Source organism: Cibotium barometz, chromosome 36 (genome assembly GCF_041138505.1).
Source record: "Cibotium barometz isolate CiBa-2024 chromosome 36, ASM4113850v1, whole genome shotgun sequence".
In the NCBI taxonomy this organism is placed as follows: Eukaryota; Viridiplantae; Streptophyta; class Polypodiopsida; order Cyatheales; family Cibotiaceae; genus Cibotium; species Cibotium barometz.
Window position 1 is genome coordinate 39,013,998 of NC_141081.1, and position 25,343 is coordinate 39,039,340.

Here is a 25,343-nt window from a genome sequence, read left to right on the forward strand (position 1 = left end):
GTCCACCAAAATCTCTGGAGAAACTACGTTCTCTAACCCGTGAACTGATTTCTTCAGTTTACTGACATGGAAGACAGGATGAACTTGAGAACTCTCCGGTAACTCAAGTTTGTAGGCTACGTCCCCAATCTTCTTAAGGACCTTGAAAGGACCGCAATATTTAGGAGAAAGTTTATCACACTTTCCCGTTTTCATGGTTGCTGACTGCGCAGGAACCTTTAAAAATACAGTCACCTTCTGCAAAGGTCACTTGTCTGCGTCCTTTATCGGCAAATGTTTTAGCGTGATCCTGGCGCTACGAATGCTCTCGCGTGCAGCTTTGAGCATATCATTCATATCTTCAAGGGAATCCTTGACAGATTGAATCTTCTCCTTTTCTAGGCCTACAGCCATCGGAGATCTCGGCTGGAATCCATACATTAACTGAATGGTGTAAATCCAGTCGTCGCTGAATGCATGGAGTTGTTATAAGCAAACTCCAATATGGGCAAATATTCTTCCCAATTTGATTGCTTCTTACTTACATAAGAACGCAACATATCCTCGAGTATTTGGTTAACTCTTTCAGTTTGACCATCAGACTCCGGATGATCTGCCGTACTCATACTTAGAGTAGTATCCAACTTTTTGAAGACTTCCCTCCAAAAATGACTGTTGAACTTTCTATCTCTATCTGACACTATATCTGCGGGCAGGCCATATAGCTTGTAGAGATGTTCAATAAAGAGTTTTGCCAACTCTGGCGTTTTAACAGTTTTCTCGTGGTAATAAACTTTGCCAGTTTAGTTAACCTGTCCACTACCACCCACACCGAGTCATTCCCTCGACTCGTCCTGGGTAAACCGGTAATGAAATCCATGGAAATGCTTTCCCACTTCCCTTGAGGAATCTCCAGCGGATGGAGTAGTCCTCCAACCTTAAGACGTGCATGTTTATTGACCTGGCACTTACTGCATTTCAGCACATAAGTCCGGACGTTCTTAAACAAACTAGGCCAATAAAACCGTCTTTTTACTAGTGCATAGGTCTTCTGAATCCCAGGGTGACCCGCACTTGGACAATCAAAACTATACCCCGAAGGCTCGGCTAGCCTCTCCGGACTAACTTTCGCCTCGCTACCCGCCGCACCTACGGCCAGTCTCTCCGGACTAGCATTACGTGCTAGCGAGGAAGGTGGGCGAGGCTGTGACAAAGTGCGTACGCGTACAGCGCGCCAGTTCCTGTAAAGACAGGATCATGCTCACACAAGACATGATTTGGTATTTCAACCAAAACCTTAAGGCAAATTTCATGCCTTGATTTTGCATTATGTCATTAGCACAGAAGCTAATGTACTGGAGAGCACTCTAGTAGCGCAAGTTCTTAGACTATGCTACTAGATATTTGTAGACTACGCTACCATGTTGCTTCACCAACTTGTTAAAACTTCTCCTTGGAAAGCTCTACGGCCAATCTAATCATGCATCACAAGGATTAGTTCCAAAGTTGAGAGATACTTCCTCTCAGAGTAACATCTTTGCACAAGCATATGCTCTAGAATCTTGTTGAGTTTCTAACTACCATCAATCTACGGATGGTTAAACTCCACTCCAACTCAAAGTAAATGTAAGTTTTGAAAATTTCCCTTCAAATATAACAATCAAACTTCCTATCTCTTATGCCATACTATATATGCGGTCATATAGTATGTGGAGATGTTTGATAAAGATTCTTGCACCACTACGAGTGTCTGGAGTTACATCCAATCACTTACAACTCTTTGTTGCTATTACCAGACACATCCCTTCAAGTATTGTCTGGACTCACACAACTATTCGAGTTTATGTGATATTTGAGGATATCCCTCCTTTCTCTCAAGAAAGGTTTTTGTCCTCAAAAACTCTACTCTCAAGCGGACTACGCGCTAGTGTCATAGGTCCAAGAACAAATCTAGACCGTGTTTAATATCATATGTTATATCTCAAGTCCTTCCAAGAAACTTTTAAACATCTTGCAACGAAGATGTGGTATAGTGTCTACGCACATATGGTGGTACTATTGATAAACTGCTTTGCAACAGATCAGTGGTTTCACACTTGTAACAAAGTGCTTCATTGTTGCATATTATTACCCTTTATAAGCGGTTACACACATGAATCATTTGGGTGGGTTGTACCATCTATCAAGAAAAATTCCAAACTACTAATAACCACATTATCAATCCACAAATAATGACTGAGCTTGTTGCGAAGCCATAGGTTGCTAGATAATTGATGGTAATTACACAAGCCCAATGTCTCATTACATCATACATTCAATATAAATGCAAACATCACAGTACTTCGTGATGATGAACTTAGGAATTTCATCCTATCCCTGTTTGGTGTTGGTATGAAGTATAACTATGAGAACATTATTTGCTGCCTCCTCATCATAGCGGCAAAGCTACCTACCCATCACAGGTGGCAATCTCTACCAAGCTATAACCAATGACAAGCAAATAAACGAGTACTCTTGTAAGAACTTCATAACCATATCTCACACCAAACTCATAATCACTACGGATTAAATGCCAGTGCTTGCAAAATTGAATGTTATCTGATAGGTAGAGGGGATCATCAAACTACGGATGACCTCGACAACTCACTAGGACTAGTGATGTGTAACTTTTAAGTTACTCCACTCCCTTGCTTATTCCATACCATCGAACAAATCGGTCCCTCGATTTGAGCAACGTCAACATCTTTATGAGTACCTCGATACTCATGGATTGTGGTTCGGTAATTTAAAATGTTGATCTAGAGTATCTTCTCTCGAGGATCTTAATTTTATTAGCAGCTATGTATTAGTAGTGAGTAACTACGTACCCACTATCATCACACTAGTAGCTCCATACTAGTCTGTGAGTAACTCCGTACCCAATGGCGTACCTCCCCCGAGTGGGAGTACCATATATAACCATCTATAACAAGATGATTAAGTCACTTGCTGCTCAGAAGTGACTACACAAAGTGACCCCTCCATTGCACATTGCAGTACAATTTCTGGTATTACAACACAAATTTTTGGACGTCCTTATCATAGAGGTCAACTTAAAAACTAGTGCATAGGTCTTGTGGAGTCTCGGCTGACCTAACCACACCACTGGTGACTTTCTACAAAAAATGTGGCGCCGAAGTCACCACCTATGTACTTTAACTCCGTAAAGTACATGGTCTTCATCTATCATCTATGGAAAGTTGTAAAACATTCCTGTGATGGATTTTTATCACCCTAAAATTATTGTGCACTATTTTAGTGTGAAGAGATTTTTTCCTGGGTACCATGGTTCACCCCAAGCTCATCTGTTGCTAAATTCTCCGATTTAACAAAAGATATGTCTGCCTCCGAACACTCCGGTTCAGCCCCAGACTTTGAGTTTACTTCTTAACACTCCGGTTAAGTCAAAACTGACTAGATACAGTAGGATTTACCACTAAGCTCTCCGGCTTAGCCTTCTATCCTAACTCAGCCCAAGTTTATGTACACTTCATATGTTGGATCCGATTAAAACAACCAGGCTCATCTGGAGTGAGATACTACTCACTATTGCCATGTAAAACCTTATTAAATCCTAGAAATGCTCCACTCATTCCTTAGGGGTCATACGACTTATAGGGTTTACACACACATGAACTTTGTAAGCAACATAGCCTGTCATGCAATATTACAATTGCTTATGTAGGAAAGTAATATATTTCCCAAATTCATATGGTAGCAACTAAAATGTGCTTACAATCGCACACTTATGTTGAACATAGGCAAGACTACACTTGCAAAATGCTATAGGGCGTCCCCCATGCATGAAACTGTCCAACCAAACTAGTCTTACTGCTAACCTCTAGATTTAGATCACTCCGGAACTAAATCACTCTGTTAGCACTAGTACACCATCATGGTCTTACTACCTAGAGCTTCTCCGAACTCTGTAACTGGGTTTTATCCCAACTTATAGCTATATTTGGTAATTTTCAAAGTTTAAATTTTATCTTGCACACGTTATCACTACAGACAAGTGTACATACAGACCTGCCAAAGAGTCAAGTTACATGCACAAGCCTTGGCGTCCCATTCCACCAAGACTACAATCGATTCCGTGAGAATTTGATGTCCCATACCATCAAATTACCACCAAACCAATTGATGTGACATATAAAAAGACTCTTTCCCCCCTCGAAAGATCACCACAAACTCTCGAGCAGTGGGATGTCGACGCATGGCAATAAAAAGAAGAGAAAACCATGCTAGTAAGTTTAAGAACAGTTCTCTTCGTCGATCAACTTCTATAAGGGCATTGAGCATTACATCTCAAGACTATACCCCTTCAGATTTACCTTTGATTTCTACAAATCAATCCTAAATCTGCTATTATTATCTAGGCGTATGCTAATCCCTCAGATTAGTACTCCTAGATAAACCATTCAATTGAGTACTGCTAGCAGCACTGCTAGCCCCTTTATCCCAAGTAATACACACCTTAGGGATTACTTTGACAAGGCAATCTACGTGACTAAATCAAACTAGTCACTACTCTCTAGGCCCAAGTAGTGACACTATTTTGTTACTACCAACAAGGGCCAGCTTGCCTCTACAGGCCAAAGCTCTCTTGTTGCTACAAACAGTAAGCAACTTGTTTGGACACAAGGCATAACCACATCAAGACTACGCTTGTACATGGTTCTCGTTTGCCAAAGTTTATCACAATCCAATTGTTAAAAGATTGTGAAGGGTTATGAGCACTACGGCTCAATTAGGCTTACCTTGATTTCTCGTGATAAGCTCTTCGTCTAATTTGGGCACAACTGACGCCATTACCGGTCCTCTTAGCCCAAGTAAAACACACCGCAGTTTTAGATTTACACTATAGCCAAACTACGTGACTTTGATGGTCAATACTAAGTCTATGCTCAGCTTAAATTTAGTCTCTCTCTGAACCAAATGTGTGATCACCACATGTGCTACCCTCAATTCACTTCGAACTAGGACCAAGTCACTCCGGACTAGACCTGAGTGGTGACATTGAGAGAAGGTGTGTCTAAAGAAGAACACATTTGTTTGTCACTACAAAACAAACACAAATTTGTCGGAACAAAACTTTGACTCTAGCAAGACGACGTTCGCAAAAGTGTAAATTGAAATCTGGTGAGGCTACGCTCCCAGAGTCTTCATAACAAAAATAAAAATGGTCGAGAGGCTGTGCTTTGCCGGGATTATCCCTTGCGGGATTAACTTTCCTCCCCTTCCGAGAGAGGATTCGTTTGAAATTTTCTCATTTTTAATGTCATAAAAATGAATAATGAAAATATATTTTTAAAAAAATATAGGTTTTTTAACCCTTTTTTCTTTTTCTTTTTCTGGCCGCCTGCAGCGTTGGTTGGCTGCTGCTGATGGCTGGCCGGCCCCTGGCTTGGCTGGCGTTGGCTGGCTGCCCATGGCTGGCCGCCGCTTGGCTCGCCGCCACCGCCGCCTGGCTGGCCACGTAGGCCAGGTCTCACAGGCAAAGGCGCCCCCCCCCCTCTCTCTACGCCTGGGTGTTTTCGCTTCACAGGTCGCACATAATGGCTCTTTGCCTGGGTGTTTTCGCTTCACACATAGCAGGCTTCACAGGTCGCACATAATGGCTCTTCGCCTGGGTCAGTGTGTTTACGCCTTACACACAGCAGGCTTCACAGGTCGCACATAATGGCTTTTCGCCTGGGTCAGTGTGTTTACGCCTCACACACAGCAGCTCTTCGCTGTGGTCTTCGCAAAGGTCAGTGTGTTTACAAAGCTTTCGGGTCTGCGCCCCCCCCTTCCACACAGATTGAACGATTCCTTCGCAGCCATTCAACGCAGAGAAAAAAAAACAAACAAAAATTGCTTTGCTTACCTGCGATGCTGCTTGCTGTGTGTGACGGGGAGAGAGAGTGAGAGAGAGAGAGAGAGAATTCTTCCCTTCCAGTCTTCCTTGGCCGCCTCCCTCCACACCCTCCATTCGAGATAAGGGTGAGAAGATGAATGGTTGAAAACCATCGAGTGGGCTCCGGTCCCCCGGTCACGCGCGGGCTCTGACAATCCCATCGAACCACGCTCTGATACCAGTGTTACATTCCCGTAACGCCGCTACGGGCACTACCACAAGAGGGGACGGCCTCTGGCTCACCACCCAGCCATAGAGGAAGAATGAGGATTGCCCCTCATCCCCCAAGCTATATAGTGTGTGGCCTGCCATCCACACTAGCCTGGCCGCCCATGACTCCGCATGGGCGTCCTCTCCCACTGAACCCCGGATATAGCCATCCGGTCTGCCGTCGGTCATCACAGGCGTTACAGCCTACGTGACAGTGGGTGTAGCTTAATTAACAACATAATGATAATATTAATGACTTAATCAAGCTTGACTCAAGTGCAATAAGGTTACAAGATGGAAACTTGTACTTATAGTAGAGAGAGGCTTGAGAACTTCTTATGTTCATTGCTTGAAAATAGTAAATGTGCTCATGTGGGATAATGTCCAAGTGTGATGTGGCTGCATGCTCCTGATCCTGGTACTCATACCTTGCCCTCAACGGCACCACAAATTTCAATAGTGGTAATAACAAGGTTACTATACTCTTTATCTAGCAAACTTTTAAGTAAGACTGCAATTGCAATGTCTTCCTTGATGGCAAACTTGATTCCTACCAATTGTGTTAGTATGTTTTTTATTAAAGTCAGTTTATGTATCTATACATATAGATACATAAGAGATCTTATGTATCTATGCATAAAGCTCTACATATGCATAGAGCTCTATGCATACATGGGAATATATATATGCATAGAGCTCTATGCATGTTTCAAAACTTGCGTAGATCTCTATGTATGTATAAACTTGAATGCCACCACATACCACACATAAGACTTTTGAGTGGTGAATCTGCCTATCAAACATGTTTCCAATGAGTCACCCTCGTGAACACCCGCTCTCAAAGGCTATAAGATATAAAATAATATCGACAAGTTGAGATTCTAAAACAATGGTAATTTATATGGAGCGCTCTAGTACTTTAGATTAGTCGACTGTGTTATCGTTTTCAATAATTATAGTCTAGATCGGGTTCGCATCACATGTCTTTTTAGATCGGGTTCGCATCACAGGTCTTTTTAGTGCTTCTAGAATAGGTCAAAAATAGTTTTCGGCACTTTTTTTGCTAATTGGCTCACGTCTAGAGGCTTACGTGTTCAGGTTCATGCCTCTAGGCTCACGTCTAACAGGCTCACATATGTAGGCTCATGTGTCCAGGTTCATGCCTCTAGGCTCACATCTACAGGCTCACATATGTAGGCTCACGTGTCCAGGTTCATGGCTCTAGGCTCACGTCTGCAGGTTCATGTCTACAAGCCTCACTTATACAGGTTTAGGTGTTCAAGAAGCTAATGTCACGTTCATGTGTTTTTTTCTATAAACTCGGCTCACGTACTTTCCTTATATGAAATAAGCCTACCTGGGGAAAACAAATCTAGGCACTATGCCTATGATAGATTAGTATGCACGTATTGGTGTGGGTACTAATTATAGTTTAATTTTTTTGTAAATGGCTATTAATTATAGTTTAGTAAGATTGATGTGCACTTATTAGGTAATAATTGAAGTTTAATTTTTCAATAATTACAAAGGATAAAAATTTTTCTTCAAATTTACAGCTAGTACAAATTGTATGAAAAAAAATCTTCCAAGAACCTTAGTAAGTAGTCTTTATGGCATTAATAATTGGTTCGTGCAATGTGAGGCATAGCACCTCTAGACTCACGTCTCTAGGCTCACGTTTACAAACTTGTGTGTCCAAACTCACGGCTCACGTGTTCGGCCTCATGTCTCACGTATCCAGGCTCATGCATCACGTCTACACATTCGTGTGTCCAAAATCACAACTCACGTGTTCAGGCTCTTGTCTCACGAATCTAGGCTCATGGCTCACATCTATATGCTCGCATGTCCAAATTCACATCTTTTTGTAAGGGATTGTAAGCTCACGTCCCCAACCCAAGAGCTAGTTTGGCTTGGTTTTTGGTGGTTTTTGAGATTTTGTAGACTTGATGGGGTGTGATTAATGGTTCTAATCCTAGTGAATGGTTTTTATGCAAGTAATTAAGCTTTTTTTTTATGGATTTGCATGCTTTTAAGTTACCAATTCAAACAATGCATGAAAATTTATGCAATGTGAATAAAATTGACTATTTTACTCTAATCCACCCTAAAGGAGCTCAATGCTCATGTTTTTGGAGTGGATTCCACCCCTAATCACAACTGCTAAGCTATTTTTTAGGACAAAGCGATGAAATTTAAGCCTCTTGGGCTCCCATTTCATGTAAATCACCAATAAAGTAGGGTTTTTCCTTCCAAGAGATGAAAATAGAATGCCTTAATACTCCACAACCATATGTTTTTTGGAGTGTGACCTCCTAATCACCACTGGGCAATATTGGACGATCCCAAAAGCTTAGAGTGGACAGATAAATAGAGCTAAGCCTTAGGCTAGTCCCCAACAGTGGTGCCAAATATGTTCAAGTCAAGAGCTTATCTTAGCCTTGCCGAAGCATGTGTCATTGGATCTTGCCTTAGACCCACAAATTGTAACTTCTCTATGTGGGTGCGCTAGCTCATTCCTCGTGTCCTTATTCCGTTCTCACACCAGAATGCTCCTTTACCAAAGGAGTGAAGATAGAGCTCTCTATACCTTGATGGAGGCCATAAGAGATATGTCTTCGCGATGTTTCTCTCTCACAAAATGCGGGGGAAGAAGAAGCTAATGGAAGAGGAAAACTTACAATCAAACCTAACTCAAATAACCATCCATCTAGCAATCCAATAGCATGCAAGTAGGCAAGAAGAGAAAAAAAGGAAAGGCCACAAGTAAACTAGTGCAAGTAAGCAAGAATAGAAAAGAAGGAAAGCTCAAAAGTAAACTATTGTGAACACAAGGAGAGCTCACAAGTAAATGTTTCCAACGACGAGTCACCTTTGTGAACACCCGCTCCCCAAAGGCTATAAGATATAAAACAATACCGAAAAGTTGAGATTCTAAAAAGATGGCCATTTCTCTAGAGCACTCTAGGGTCGATTGAAGTGAAGTCAAAGCATGAGCACTAGACTATGCACATGAAGAAAAAGTAGCACGCACTCACCAATAAGAGAGGTGTAGAAGAGCATGGTGCCAATGTGGTACGAGGGAAAATTGAGACACCCAATTGAGAGACCCATGGTTGTCCACATGCACCACCTTTAGCTGGTTGTTGTCCACATGCACCATCCTCAATCCACACGCCTTATAGATAAACTTATGATTTAAATATAGAATTCTCAAGGCAGATGGGAAAATCTCTCCTTGGAGCTGGTTGTGACTAAGATCAAGGATCATGAGTAGATTGGAGAGAAGGCCTAAGGCTTTGAACTTTCATGCACCCCTTGCTCATCTTCCTCAATGAGATGCACCCACACTTTGGAAAATCGAAGAGAATACAGAAATTTGAACCACCTACACGCCATCAAATTTTGCGGTTATGCAGAGCAGTCTACAATTCGATTCCTTCTCTTTTGTGCACCCATATCTGCACTTTGGATATAGGATTTATTTACTAGATTGTTTGTGGAGGGTTTTTTTATGGCAATCGCACAAGAATGTTGGTTATGTGTGTGTTTTTTTGTTTGTGTTAAACTCATGTATGTATAAGTCGTGTTAAAAGAGGAAGTATTAAGACTTTGTTTTGTGCTTGTATATGTTTTGTATATAATGTGTTTGTGTGTTGTGTCATGTGTGTTTTGTGTTGTATCCTCAAACTCCAACATAGAGGGGCAGAGGACGAAATCCAGTTTGAGCTTGGTAGAAGAGCTAGTGTTTTTGTGTAATGCCTAGAGGTTATCTTTCTCTTGATTTTGAAAAGAACACATTGTCTTAATCTTCAAAAACCAGTCTTTGAAGCTTTACCTAGCACTCTTAATATTACATCTATGTTCTGTGCAATGAAAAAACATAAAATGGTATGAATGATGTATAAGAACATTTGAAACCAAGAACAGTTTTCCCATAGTACAAACTTGAAACCCATAATAATAAGTCTTGTAATCCATGGTCAACACACATGGCATTTGTGTAGATTTGGTGTATATGTGTGGACCTTCCCAAGCAATCTTAAGATTTGGTTTTATTTTTAGGCCTATGCTTGAAAAAATTAGACCCTAATCAGCAGATCATGCATACCTTTCTCCAAGTTGGTATGACTTATTTGGCCCAAACTCCTCAAGTTTAGGTAGTCCTACTTGGCAAGTTGGGCAAGTCAAGTGATTCCACATCTTCAAAACCATTGTACTTAAATCACTTAATTTGAATTTGCAAAGATACCAATGCCTCCAAACCATAGCTAATATGAAGGGTGTATGGGTTGTGTTATCTTATAAGCCTTTTAACAAACTTTCAACCCCAATTTATATTTTTTTCTTAGAAATTCTAGTCATGCTGGCGTCTTTGAAGTCTCTCTACCTCACGAGTACACCTTGGATAATATGTTGTTCATTCTTTGTGTAGATATATGAACTTGATCAATTAGGTGCCCTTCGGGCATGAAAACTATTTCTGATGGGAATGCAAACATTATGGCTATAATTTCAATACACAGAGTAGGGTTATACTTCTAGCCGAGTTATGCGGCAGTACTTTGCCTATCCTCACTTGGTAGTATAATTGGTGGCTACAACATGTTCCTCTATGTTGTCATCTCGTCAAAACAAGCACGATGCGAATTCTAGGATGGCTCTAAGGCTAAAGTTGAGAGGCATCATATCTTTGGACATTGGCGTTCCTCTATGTTGTCATCTTGTCAAAACAGGCAAGCTAAAGTTGGCTTAAGAGGCATCATATCTTTGGGCATTGGCCTCCCTCTATGGTGATGGTCACAACTGTCAAAATTCATTAACATTTTCAAATGGTGTAGACTACTTGTAATATTCTATCACCGACAAAATGCTCCTTCATGAGCCTCACTATCACAGCTCCTCACTCTTGGGGTGGAATAAATGTGGATTTCCATTATTTATCCACTAAAGAATTCTTTTCCTTAGGCTTTATCTCCTCATAAACATGTTCTATGCTAAGAAAATGAGTAGTGCTGATCCCCCACCTCGACCTTAAATTATGACTGGTCTCATATTGGATTCATTCTAGAGCATGGCCATAATATGTCATACATGTATGCACACATGCACATACACATGATGCAAGACTGCAACAGATCCTCTTGTTGTTTCAAATGCACACCTTCCCATAAAGTACATTATAATTACCTCATATATACAAAACTCAAGCATACACCTTAAACGTATACACGTCATGTCACTCTAGTCAAGGACAATTCCCAGATATGCCTAGCTCGATCCTTGGGCAATCAACAAGACGTCTACTTGAAACAGCCCAAGTGTTTGTATTGAGAGCTTCAAAGCACTCGTGATCAAGTTTAGGAGATAAACAGGGTTGATTAAACCCCTTCCACAGGTATGAACAGAACTCTAGCGGGTGCTTAAAACACAAAAAAACTTCACAAAACCAACCAAGCCAAGATGGCTGTCATCACACCGGTAAATAGTAGATTGATTACTTGAAGCAAGGTACTCATATAAACATGGCCGGCATTGCTAGAAAGCCTACTGCTTACAGAGAAAGAGCAAATCTCATGAAGAGCATAAATTTGGAAGAGAAGCCATCAAGGTAAACAGGACCATTCATAAAGCAGTACCCATGGCATGCTGCCAAAGCTACACACTGAGGTTCTCAATCAAAGCAGACTTGTCAGTTCTTTTGAGTAGACCCGCAATCACCTGTCAAGGATTCATAAGAAAACAAAGAAAAATTAATTTAAAAAAAAGACGGGCAGCTTCTCAGGACAACAAGGGGATATACGTGTATATCTATATACCTTTCCAGGTCCAAGTTCATAGTTTTTCTTAACCCCTTTCCCAAGAAGTGTCTTGAGTGTACTTTCCCATTGCACTGGAGACGTAACCTGCACAACAAGAAAACTAGTGTCACATGTATGCAGGGAGATGCAAACCAAGCCCCAAAAGTAAACTGCCTGAAGCAAGCAGAGAAGGCATTACTGGGTAAATATAATATGCAACAGCAGATGGGAAACTGTTGTACCCTAACCAACTCTTAGGAAGAGATCACAACTTGGGCAGTTTTCTACCTGTCGAGAAAGGATGGTCTTGATGACAGCAGGATCTGAGTGAGGCTGCGCGTCCACGTTGGAAATAACAGGAATCCTGGGGACCTTGAACTCTGTTGCTGCCAAAGCAGCCTCAAGCTTTGGTACGGCTGAGCCCATAAGGCATGTATGGAAAGCTCCTGCTACTGCCAAACGCACCTAGAAGAAAGAACAGATTCAAAAGGATTTTAGGTTTCAAAGTTTAAAGTTAAGAGTTTAGGGTTTCATGGTTAAGGGTTCAGGGTTTAAGGTTTAACGTTTCATAAGACTCAGAATTATGGGTTTCATACCTGCAAGAAAGAAGTTAAATATCAGATTTGAAAGGGTTTTAGGAGTTCAAGGTTTTAAGGTTTAGGGTATCATGTCAATCAGTCTTACCACCATTCGGGCCTTGAAAGACTTGGCCTTTGCTTCAACTGCCTCGACTCCCTTAAGTCCACCTGAGACTACATAGTTTCCCTATAAGAAGATTGAAGATGATTAATCACATCTCCCACCAATAATCTCTTGAGAAAGAGATGTCAAGAAGCTAGTAAACGCACAGTGCACAAGTAGTTAGCGATTTGCACTCTCTCCTTCTCACTGACGTCCTCGTTTGCAGCATCACAAAGAGCTTGCACCTTCTCTGTATCCAATCCTATAACACTAGCCATGCCTCCTTGTGTAGAATCCGCTGCAGCCTAAAGAAAACCAGTGTATCCTTCAACATCAGTGTTAATCATTCAGTTCCAGCCACACTCCTGTGAAACGAAGGAAGACAACAGTTTACCTGCATGGCTTCACCCCTCAACTTCACAAGCTTAAGGCCATCCTCAAAGCTGCAAACCAACATAACTCAGTACAAAAAGTAACAGCAATGAAGTTCAAGTTATTCCCCAAACTTAACAAAAACCAAAGTGCAGCCTTGACTCCATGAGAGTCTACTCACAAAGCTTCAAATCATCCACTCCATCCTGCATAGCATGAATTACATGCTATGACATCTCCACTCACATCATCAGCGCCCAAGAGTAGGTGCAGAAATGCCAACTGTTTTGAAGGATCCGGAAGAGAACAAGATATTATGGAGAGCTATAAATACCTGAAAACCCCAGCAAAGGCAAGTGCCGTGTACTCTCCTAAACTTAGCCCGCAAGTAACATCAACTGAATCAATAATATCTTGACCTTTACCATCAGCACGGAAAGCTTCAACAGCTGCCAAGCTAGCTACATAGATAGCTGGCTGCAAAACACGGACTATTAGACTTCCAGCTTTATCTTTAAGGGCTAGTCAACTATGATAAAGAAAATTAGTTACCTGGCTGACTACAGTTGAATCGAGCTTCTCTTTTGGCCCATTAATGCACACATCCAGCAAATCATAACTGCTCAATTCACAGTTAAAAGCCCCAATCAGTGAAGCCAGAAAAGTGATACACCAATATTTTCCTTCACAAAACAAAAACAAGATCTACTACAAGCAGGCATCTTGAGAAGTTGTAAAAGAATTACCCAAGGATTTCGCTTGCTTTGCCGAATATTTCCAGAGCAGCAGGCACTTTGTCTGCTTCTTTACCCATTCCAACTGCTTGTGCACCCTACCATTCAATGGACAAAAAAACGCATGCAATAAGCGAGGGTGTTAAAGTTGTGATCTCTCATTTTAGGTTTGAATCAATGATTTCTAGAGTATGTGTAAACCTTAGGAGAAAGGGTTCAAAGATCAGAAAGGTTTGATAAAAGTAGCTCATTGTAAAAAGGTGGAGCAGCTTCTTCTCTACTGTGGATGCATGTTTTTAGGTGGTGGGCTCATCATTGGTGTATACACATGATGAAACTTACTGGTGGTGGTCATCTGGCCGAAAATCCTTCCCCTTGGTGGTCTCTTACTGTACATTTGAGGGATAGACCAACAGCCTTTGAAAATCTACAGTCATTCAGTCACCTTTTTGTACCATATAATACATGAAAACCTGACACCAACTATCTCTCTCTTCGTCTCTCTCCTATGTCTTAATCATGTTTAATCAGCATCTTGTTCTTAATCAGGCTTAGGGCTGTGGATCAATACAGCAAGGCTTCCGCGCATGCAACATTGGTATCAGAGCATTCACACTCAACCACTAAGAAAGTCCCAAGGAGGTGCACAAATCCATGAGAGGAATGCAGCCAAGGCAACATATGGAGTGGTCCGCAACAGGCGAAGCTAGAGGAAAGCATTCTCTCAGTCCAATACATCATTAAGCTCTCAGATCAATACCGCCAGGTGACCCGTCACTATGTTAAGGGGAAGGGATAGCAGGCATGGGGACAGCAATGGAACACATGCTCAGTTCTTCAACAACACTAGGAAGTGGAGATAAGATAAAGTGTCAAAGTAGAAGGCCAAAGTCAGAGCATCAATCAAAGTCAGAAATCAAAGGAGGAAGGATGACAGAGTGTCCACCCTGTCATCAAGTTTAGCAAGAGGGGATGTTACAAGCACACCCGTGCCCTGGCTAATCCTCAGCATGAACAACATAATCCCTGATTAGGATGTTAGAAGTCATCTCCTGTCTATTTTTATACACCAGGGCCTCTGTTGTGGGTGTGCCCGCCCTGTATAGGTGTTTTATCATTTTTCCTCACTCCCCGTATTTTTTCCCCATTTTTTCGGTGGTGTGGATGGATGCCAAATGTTGGCAGGAGCCTCTGGTGGCTAGTGAATGGGAGAGTTAATTAGGGTTATTCATGTGGGAGACATACACAGAGAAACAAGAAGGGAGAGCGAGAGAGTTGTGGGGATAAGTCAACTCACCAAGATGTGTGTGTGTGACTCCCCTATCACACATGTATATTGCACTAGTACACATAGTGCACTTAGTACATTAAAAGTACTAAGTGTACTATGTACTATAACTTATGGGCTTGTACACACTATAAGGGTGGGCATTATGCCTTTACTCCAACAACCTCCCACTTAAAGGCGAAGTGCCCGAAGAATAGTTGGTATAGACGAGCTCGCTGAAGCCCCGCCTCCACCCTGCTCTGCACGCACCCGCCTGTCCCCCCTCTCTCTCTCGCCTGTTCGCCCTCCCTCCTCTCCGCCTATTCGCCCCTCCAATCCCCCGCCTGCCTTCTTCTCGCCGCTGCGCCCCTCCCTCCCTCCTGTCTCGCTGCTTCGCCTCCCCCTCTTCGCCATTTCGTCCCCCCCTCCTAGCCGCCCCCTCTTCGCCTGTTCGCCGCCTCCCCCCCTCTCCACCTGTTCGCACCCGCCTCCCCTCAGCATCGCCTCGCCTCCCCTCCCTTTCGCCTTTTTTCATTGCCGCCCCCCCCCCCTCAGGGCTTCTCCTCCTTTTTTCCCCCCTCCCTCCTCGTTCGTGCTGTTTCTCACCCCCAGGGGGTTCTTGTTTTTCTTCATTTTCTTCCGGTCTCCCGCCTCTTCGTGTGCAGCCCGTTTCTTGCAGGTTTCCCGCATTCGCCTCGCCTTCGCCTGAGCTTCAGACTCTGATGGAGACTCCTCCCGCCTCGCCTCAGAGGGACTCATCCGCAGCCCCCTCGCCCGCCCCCGAGGACATCCCCATCAGGCTTTCTCTTTCGCCGGAAGAGGAAGCGAGCCTCACCGCAGAGGTGGAACGCCTCCAGGCTCATTCCACCATCTGCCGTATAGTCGGCACTCGCCCCAGCAGAGGGGAGATCAGGGATCTTCTTCAGGCTCGCCTTCTTGCAGATGTGGGCAAGATCCTAGATGTACAGCTCCTGGGCCGGGGCCATTATCAGATCGAATTCGAGGCCGCCCAAAGCGTTGCCAAGGTCCTTGCCATGAGTCCTCTGGACATCAGGGGTGCTCGGGCTTTCTTCAGACCTTGGCAGCATGGATTTGACCCAGCAGCGGCGGAGCAGGGAGAGCGCCTCTTCCATATTACAGTCTGTTTCCCTGGTCTCCGCCGGGAGTATCTTCCGCTCCTCTCCAGGCTCGGAGCATTGGTGGGCTCGGTACTAGAGACGGGCCCCTCAGCTGCTTCAGTGGTGGCCAGAGCAGCTGGGCTACCTTCGGTCAGAGTGTTGGTGTCTGACATCTCCTCCCTTCCTAAGGTCATTCAGCTACCTAGGATAGGGGGGGGGTGGATAGATCAGAGAGTGGAGTTTTCGGGGCTCCCGAACCAGTGCTTCATTTGCAGGCAGGTCGGTCATTTGGCCAAGGCCTGCCCTCGCAGGAGACCTCGACCCGCACCACAGCAGCAGGCTACTGATGGCCCGCCCACAGATTCGGCTCGGCAGGCTGCCTCAGGGACACCTGCTCAGGCCACAGAGACCTCGGAGTGGCAGCCTGGACAGGGGCGCCGCCGAGGGAGACAGCCACAGCAGCACGCACAGAGACCGCTGCATCAGCAGCCACAGTCTCAGTCTCACTGGGTTCCAGTGAGGAACAGCTTTGCTCCCCTTCAGGAGGAGACCCCTGCAGCGACCGAGGACCAGGAGATGCCAGCTCCCCCTCCTTCACCTCCCCCACCCCCGTCCCCTCCCACCGCCTCGCTTCCACCTTCGCCTCCGCCCCCCGCCCCCGCTCCGGTTTCGGCAGCGGCTCCCTCTCCACCTCCCTCGCCTCCCCCTCCTCCCCCTCCGCCCGCCTCCCCTTCCCGGGAGACCCTGGCAGTTCCCTGGCGCTCACCTGCAGTCCGGAGAGCGCTGAGCACAGACCTCGCTCGAGCATCACAGAGGAGACCCATGCCGATTAGGGCCTCACGGATTTCATCTATCCGCAGTCGGCTGAGTCGCCTCGGCATTCGACAGCGCTCGGAGGCGTTTGATTATACCTTTACACGGCTTTTTGGAGCAGAGGGCCCTCATGAGCCAGCACCCATCCGAGTGCATGTAGTGATACCTCCGGCCCGCGGGGAGGAGGCACTAGACTCAGCGGTGGCCTTTTCGTTCCCTCTATGTGGACCTTGTGACCGGGAGTGGACTCTAGAGCTCGCTCTCAGCACGTTGAAGACTCAGGCAGTTGAGTTTTCGCATCACATGAGCGATTTGGAGGTTACAGATGTGATAGGCCGACTTTGGGAGTTGGCTCATTTTTTCTTGGATCCCGGGAGTGTGGATACATCCGGGATTCGGCATTTGGTCGTGCGCATAGTTGCAGATTTGGCACGCGACCCAGGATATGTGAGTATACACGAGGTTACTATGTCAGAGCAGGAGGCAGTCGCCATGGGTCACAGCCACTGGCGCCTGATCCGGGATTCTTGCAGTACACCGGGTGGGCAGACTCGCAGCCGTTCGGATGGGGACTACTCTCCATCCAAGCCGCTTGCGAAGGCTCGCCGCACGGCTGAGACAGCATCCACCTCAGTAGGACATCCATGAGGATCATCTCATGGAATGTACAGGGCCTTGGCGGAGCACACTTTATACGCTATCGAGGCTGCTTGAGGCAGGAGCTACAGAGATGCCTGGTTGGTGGCAGCATTGACATTCTGATGATGCAGGAGCACCACTTGGGTGAGAGCAGGATCCGGAGATATGGTTCGGTGATGCCTGGTAGATGGGACACTTTCTGGTCTGCAGGGTTTGGTCCTTTGGGTGGACAGGGAGGAGTATGCATGGTTATTGCAGATGCATGGCGGCAGGCCATTGTGGATCGAGGGATCATTGTGCCTGGTAGAGCACAGTATGTCATTCTGAGGATGCATGATGAGCTATTGGGTGTGCTCAACATCTATGCGCCCAATCATGCTAGTGCCAGAGCAGAGTTCTGGACTCAGGTTACAGATGCATTGCCAGAGGCCGCACATTGGTGTGTTGGGGGAGACTTCAACATGCTTGAGGACCCGGCAGATAGGGTGGGAGGCAGTCATGTTACAGTGCACGGCACGGAGCTTGCAGCTTGGGACCGGTTTTGCATGTCACTGAGGATCACTGATGCATGGCAGCATGGGGCTTTCTCCCGGTCTCAGGACAGTCTTAGTTTCTCTCGGTCGGATCGCCGGCAGGGAGGGACTAATCTATCTCGGATTGATCGCTTTTATGTGGGCGATTGGTTGGGGGAGCGAGGGGGCTCCGTCGGCATTCTTGCTGGCACCTCATTTTCAGATCATGCGCCAGTTATATTGACTTTGGAGGAGGGGACACGGGAGCCCAGCTTGCAGTTGAGGATCCCAGAGCGGGTACTTGCAGACCCCAGTCTCGCTGAGGACATTGAGAGGATCTGGCATGATAGTCAGTGCTCTGACCAGGATGCAGCGGGCCAGTGTGCCCAGGGACTCATTGATCTTAGCTCTTTTCTGCACGCTGCAGCTTTGACACGACTGGGAGAGATTCGCGAGCGGGAGCAACGGCTGAGACGCAGCCTTGCTTCGCTACAGCGCCTTCAGGAGCAGCAGCCAGCATGTGAGTGGGTGGCGTCCCAGCTGAGCCAGGCACGCCAGGAGGTTAGAGAGGCAGAGGAGCAGAGACATGAGTTTTACTATCGTCGTCAGGCCTCTCAGTGGACGCAGCTTGGTGATAGAGTGACTGGGGAGTTTTTTGAGATCACTGGACCCCGTCATGCGCGAGCAGGGGTTCGCCAGCTTGGTAGACCGGATGGATTGATAGCTACTGAGCTCGGGGAGATCAGAGCCATTGCCACTGCTTTTTATAGTGACTTGCTTTAAGCGGAGCCAGCCACTGAGGATCGAGATGTATGCAGACAGACTGTGTGGGCCCATGTGCAGAGGAGGGTCACAGACCATATGCGCACAGTTCTAGGTGCGCCTCTGTCAGAGATTGAGCTTGCCGAGGCCTTGAGGGTCCTACCGCGACATAGTTGCCCAGGGGAGGACGGAATGACGCCGGCCTTTTTTATGCGCTATTGGGACCTTTTGGGGCCAGGCCTCCGCAGGGGCTTTCAGCATGTTTTGGACACTGGGGTGATGCCGCAGAGCTTTTCAGAGGGCTTGATCTATCTTATCCCCAAGGGCGAGGGAGTATCAGATGATATTCGGCATTGGAGGCCTATTACGATCCTCAATACTGTCTACAAGGTCTTGGCAAAGGCCTTGAGTTTGAGGATCCAGCCCTTCCTGGGGGAGTTGATTCATGCTACTCAGACAGGATTTGTCAAGGAGCGCAGTATCCTTGACAACATCTTTACTTTCTGGGAGGCGACGGCCCGAGCTAGGTTTCTTGGCGAGGACTTGGTCGTGATGCTTCTCGATTTTGAGAAGGCATACGATAGAGTTGATTGGGGATTCTTAGAGGGCACTATGCTACGCCTGGGCTTTGAGCCAGGATGGATCAGAGGGGTGGCAGCTTTGTATTCCACAGCTCGCAGCCAGGTGCTGATTGCAGGAGGTCGGGGGCCGAGTTTTGAGCTGACCAGATCAGTCCGTCAGGGGTGTCCTCTCGCCCCTTTCCTTTTTCTCTTCTTTGCGGAGGCTATGAGTATGTATTTGACGGCAGAGGAGGTTGGTTTGAGAGGACTTCAGCTCCCAGTCCGGGGGGAGGATTTGCTTGATGCTGAGTTTGCAGACGACACGGGCTTATTTTTGCATGGCCAAGAGGCCAATCTTATTCGGGCTGAGCAGTCGCTCCAGGTTTTTAGTGCAGCTTCGGGAGCATTGATCAATTGGCGCAAGACAGTGGCCTTTTGGATCAGTAGTGCTCCCACTCCGGCATGGAGTCCGGACCCCGGTTTTAGATGGATTCCTCCCGGCAGAGCAGTGCGGTATTTGGGATGCCAGATTGGCCTCGACTTGTCACCAGAGCAGCAGATTGCCCCGCTTCTTCTGAGCATTCGGAAGAAGCTATTGTATTGGAGTACAGCTCGACTATCCTTGGCTGGGAGGGTGGTGGTGGCAAATCAGGTGCTGTTAGCGACTATGTGGTACATTACGTCTTGCTGGATTTTCTCGAGCTCTTGCATCAGCCAGGTACAGAGGCTGATCAGGAACTTTCTGTGGTCTGGGCGGGACAGTCAGCCAGCTCGGGCAAAGGTTGCATGGGCAGTTATTACACTTCCGCTGGCTCAGGGCGGTTTGGGCATTATAGATCCAGTCGATCAGAGTAGAGCCTTATTGGGGAAGCTTATTGTTCGGGGGCTGCTTCCAGGCGCGGAGCCTTGGAAAGAGCTCCTCTTGCAGCGACTGCAGGCCCGGGCGCCTCCTGCAGGGGGTACTTGGGCACCAGAGATTCGCTGGATCTTCATAGAGATGAGGAGGACAGGCCTCAGTAGAGGATGGGAGGACAGATTTGCTTTGAGTATCCTGAGAGCTTGGGAGCTGCTGAGACCGGGGCTCTCTCAGCGGCCTCCTTCTTGTGTTGAGGAGCGGGCCAGGCAGCCGCTCATCTGGAGCCCAGCGGTTCGTACAGAGCAGGGTCATATGCTGGGTTCTCGGCCTCGTCTAGCCTGGGGACCTTTAGCGGCAGGCCCAGCTCGTAGTTTTGGAGACTGGCAGGCTTTCTGCAGTCTACCAGAGGAGACCCAGGTGGAGAGGCTGAGTCACTTCAGAGGGGGGTTGATTATGAGGGATGATATTCAGGAGGCACTTTCAGAGGAGTGGTTCACACCTCTCGAGCCAGCGGTGGATGGGAGCCTTTACGCAGTTGGAGATCCTGATTGCTGTCAGAGCTAGCACTGAGGATGGCAGATGCCTCTATTATGAGATTCAGGATGAGGGCAAACTCCAGAGAGTGGAGGTGGAGTCGCCTTTGGTTGCAGAGTGCACCTTTCAGAGGATTCGGGTAGTGGCTGCCGCTTCTCGGAAGTGGCATATTGACCCCGACCCTGCTGACGTGCTCCCGGATTGGCGCATATGGGCATATGCAACGCGCCCCTTGGCCCGGCTACAGTGGGACCCCGGAGAGTACGAGTGGCATGATCCTTATGCATCCCTTGAGGCCACAGAGATCACATTTTTCCAGTATACTGTTCGGCTGGGACGGCATATTTTGACGGCGAGGACGACGGTTTCTCCAGCGGCAGCGGGGCATTGGCGATTGCAGGGACTATCACAGGAGTTCCTGGAGGATTTCTGGGCTCGGCTCTGGGCTAGTCGACAGGCCCGCAGGATCTCGGTTTTTCAGTGGCTGGTCGCCCACGGGGCTCAGCAGTTGGCACTTGGCTTGTTTACAGCGGTCTTCCGGCGGCCTGCGTCCGATGCGGCCACCCTATGGAGACACAGAGACACTGCCTTTGGGACTGCCCTCAGGCACAGCAGATTTGGCTGCGGATGCTGCGTATTCTGGCCCCCCTCTCTCCAGAGGGTATGTTTACGTGGGGTGCCGCTGCTTGGTCGACTTCGTCAGGGCCTGCTATGGGCTATGAGATGGAGCAGGGCAGTCAGGCCATCAGATTTATTAGGGGCCAGCCTCGCCTGGTTCCGGCACCGGATTTCTCGTCCGCCAGCTGGACACAGGAGAGGGATTTACGATGGGAGCTCCTCAGCAGCCTCACCATCTGGTTCACCTGGAGGGCCCGGTGCTTTACGGCCTTTGAGGGGAGATTAGAGCCACCAGCAGAGACTGTTCGGGGGATTTGGCAGGAGTTGATCCACACCCTGCGAGGACAGTACGACCGCATCCGGGGAGACTCGGATGAGGCGATCTTACGGCGCCAGGCCTTTCATACCACTTGGCGCTGCGGCCCGTTCTACACCCTACACACGGGATCCCCCCGTTGGCACTACAGGCCACCTGTTTGGCTCTTTCCCCCCCCCATTGTATGATTTAGCCGCTCAGTCCTTTAGACTGATGCTTGTATTTTGCAGCACCTAGGGAGAGTCTCCCGGGCTGCCATGATGTATTCACTGCTCTTCTCTCTGTTAGGAGCAGGAGAGATCTCTTTTGTAGCCCTTCGGGCGTTTTTTACATAACTAATGAAAGGATCTTTTCTCGGAAAAAAAAAAAAGGCGAAGTGCCCTTAAGTAAAGGAAAAGAAAAATCAGCATGTACATGATAATATACAAGGTCATATCAAGGCTGAAACTGGCCTCATCCAATGCCCATCAAGTGTCTGCAATGAGCAAACCGCTCCGGAGGCAAACTCTTTGTCAACAGATCAGCCGGGTTGTCATCCGTATGAATCTTAACACGCTGAATTTGCTTGTTCTCTATCACCTCTCTGATGAAGTGATACTTCACATCCACATGCTTCGTCTTTGCATGAAAGACAGGGTTCTTTGCCAACTGGATGGCACTCTGACTGTCACAATGCAACAATGGAATATCCCCTGTATAGCCCAAACCAACGTGTAACCATGCACTAATGCATCCTGTTTGCCAAAGCATATGCACATATCCTGTGTGCCCTTCAGGTATCTCATGACACCTTTCACTGCTTCCCAATGCTTCTTGCCAGGTTTGGCCATGTATCTAGAAACCACTCCCACTGCAAATGCAATGTCCGGCCTAGTAGCAACCATGGCATACATGAGACTGCCACAAGCTGAAGCATACGGAATCTTGGCCATATCAGCCCTGCCACTATCTGACTGTGGGCTGTCCATAGCACTGAGCTTCACATATGGAGGCAAAGAAGTACCAGCCTTCTTCCTTCCCCCCGTCCATATTGAACCTCTGCAAAATTTTGCCAATGTATTCCTTTTGAGACAAATACAACACATGCTGATTTCTGTCCCGAAGTATCCGCATACCCAAAATGTGATTTGCATCACCCAAATCCTTCATATCAAAGGTTTAATGCACCCTCTTCTTCAAGGCATCCATCTCTTTACGAGATTTCCCGGAAATCAACATATCATCAACATACAAGATGAGTATCAATAGACTGCCATCCAAAGCTTTCTTGGTGTACAAGCAGTGATCTATGTCACTTCTCCTGAAATTCTGGGATTTCATGAATGTATCAAATTTATGATACCATTCCCTTGGTGCCTGTTTGAGCCCATAAAGACTCTTTTTCAGCTTGCATACAAGCTTCTCCTTTCCACTTACTGCATAACCCTCTGGCTGTTGCATATATATCTCCTCATGGAGATCACCGTGAAGAAAAGCAGTCTTCACATCCATCTGAATCAAGTCCAGATCATCATGCGCAACCAAAGCTAACACAGCTCTAAGTGTGGTCATTTTGACCACTGGAGAGAAGATCTCATCAAAGTCCACACCATATTCCTGCTTGAAGCCCTTAGCCACTAACCTGGCTTTGTATCTTGGCTTTGCATCTGGTGCAACTTTGAGCCTGTAAACCCACTTGCAAGGCAAAACCTTCTTGCCTGCAGGTAAATGCACCAACTTCCACGTTCCATTTTTGTGCAGAGAATCCATCTCTGACTTCATGGCACGCTCCCATAGAGCTTTGTCTGCCCTCTATAAAGCCTCCTTATAACATGAGGGCTCCCCACAATCAGTGAGCATCAAGTAGTCAACCCCTGGAACAAACCTGTCAGGGGCTCTGGAGGGTCTTGTGGACCTCCGTACCCAATGACCATCATTTGCAGGTTGCTGTCCAGCCTACATATCACCCATTGGTGGCTCCTGTTCCATGCCATAAGGCTGAAATATCATGCCCGGTATCTCCTCTAACTGTGGTATATCCATAGGGATATCTTCTGCCATCTCTGGCTGTCCATTTGGACCATTTTCAGCACCATTTAAGGGCTTGTTTTGCTGCTGTAATGGCTGATTTACAGTACAGCCCTTGGTTGTTGTCCATGATGTCCATCATCATCAAAGATGACTCTGCTAGGCTCCTGTTGCCTTGCAAGCTCCTTATACATGCATGTTTCATCAAAAATGACATCATTGCTGCGTATAATCTTTCTATTCACTGGATCCCAAAGTCTATACCCCATTTCACCTCTGTCACCATATCCTAGGAATATGCATTTGTGAGACTTAGGATCAAGTTTGGTGCGCATTTCCCTGCGTATGTGCACGTACGCAACGCAACCAAACACTCTCAAGTGCTTGTATGACGAAGGCTTCCCTGTCCATACTTCCTCTGGCACTTTCCCACCAAGCCTCGTGTTAGGTGACCTGTTTATAAGGTGAACGGCTGTCATAACAGCTTCAGCCCAAAAACCATGAGGTAATGCAGCATGTGACAACATAGAATGGACCTTCTCCTGTATGGTCCTATTCATCCTTTCTGCTGTCCCGTTTTGTGGAGGATCATAAGGAGTAGAGAGCTCCCTCTTGATGCCTTTAGCATCACAAAAGTCCTGAAACTGTTTGGACATATACTCTCCACCATTGTCGAAACGCAAAGCCTTCAGTGTTTTGCCAGTTTGATTCTCAACAAGAGCAACAAACTTCTCAAACACTGAGAATGTATCACTCTTCAAACGACGAGGATAGACCCACACCTTGCGTGTGGCATCATCAATAAAAGACACACAATATTTTGCCCCTCCCAAAGAAAGCTGAGGCATCTCACATACATCTATATGCACAAGCTCTAACTGAGCATCTTTCTGTCCAAGAGCTTTCTTGTGGGGGCACTGGAGTTGCCTGCCATAAATACAATGCTCACAAAACTGAAAACTTGAAAACTTTAGAGAAGGCAAGTAACCCAAACGAGACAATTGCTCCATTCCTTTGACACTCATGTGTCCCAATCGGCTATGCCACATAGAGATTTCCGGCAGCTCGATTGCATTTACATTAGCATGGTGACAAACACCTGCATGCATGAAGTAAAGAGTGTCCACCTTAGAGCCTCTGGCAACAACCAGTGAGTCCTTACTAATCTTCCACTTTCCACGACCAAATGTGGTAACATAATCAGCATCATCAAGCTGTCCAGTAGAAAGCAAGTTCTTCTTGATCTCAGGCACATGCCTGACATCATGGAGCATAAGCTGTGAGCCATTTGAAAACACAAGCCTCACATCACCTCTGCCAAGAATCTTGCATGCATGGTTATCACCCAAATAAACCACTCCTTCATTGCCAGCAATATACCTGACAAACAAGTCTCTGCAACCTGTGACATGAAAGGAGGCACCTGAATCAATGATCCATGAGTGCATACCATGACCATCTCCTGTAAGAAGTGAATGGGCATCAAGTGAAGACATGAATAGGACCTCATCCTCACTGTCACCTCCATGTGACACATTGATTTCTTCAATCTTGACTCCACTTTTGCCCTTTGGCTTTACATCTTTGGCTTCATCTTTGTCTTTGTCTTTGCCTTTTCCCTTTTCC

General features: G+C 46.4%; 1 protein-coding gene across 2 annotated transcripts in view; it reads right to left on the minus strand.

Annotated features, from left to right (window-relative positions):
• Nucleotides 1–11,600: 11,600 nt before the first annotated feature.
• Nucleotides 11,601–25,343, minus strand: part of LOC147617878 (uncharacterized) — a 28,566-nt gene continuing 14,823 nt past the window's right edge. For both annotated transcript variants that reach the window (XM_086776130.1, XM_086776131.1), the window contains exons 2-10: nt 13,728–13,813; nt 13,534–13,600; nt 13,316–13,458; nt 13,004–13,052; nt 12,777–12,914; nt 12,613–12,693; nt 12,217–12,393; nt 11,947–12,033; nt 11,601–11,848 (exon numbers count right to left, since the gene is read on the minus strand). In XM_086776130.1, coding sequence (XP_086632256.1) covers nt 11,786–11,848; nt 11,947–12,033; nt 12,217–12,393; nt 12,613–12,693; nt 12,777–12,914; nt 13,004–13,052; nt 13,316–13,458; nt 13,534–13,600; nt 13,728–13,813 — 891 coding nt within the window. In that variant the 3' untranslated portion in view covers nt 11,601–11,785. The remainder of the gene's footprint in view (nt 11,849–11,946; nt 12,034–12,216; nt 12,394–12,612; nt 12,694–12,776; nt 12,915–13,003; nt 13,053–13,315; nt 13,459–13,533; nt 13,601–13,727; nt 13,814–25,343) is intronic.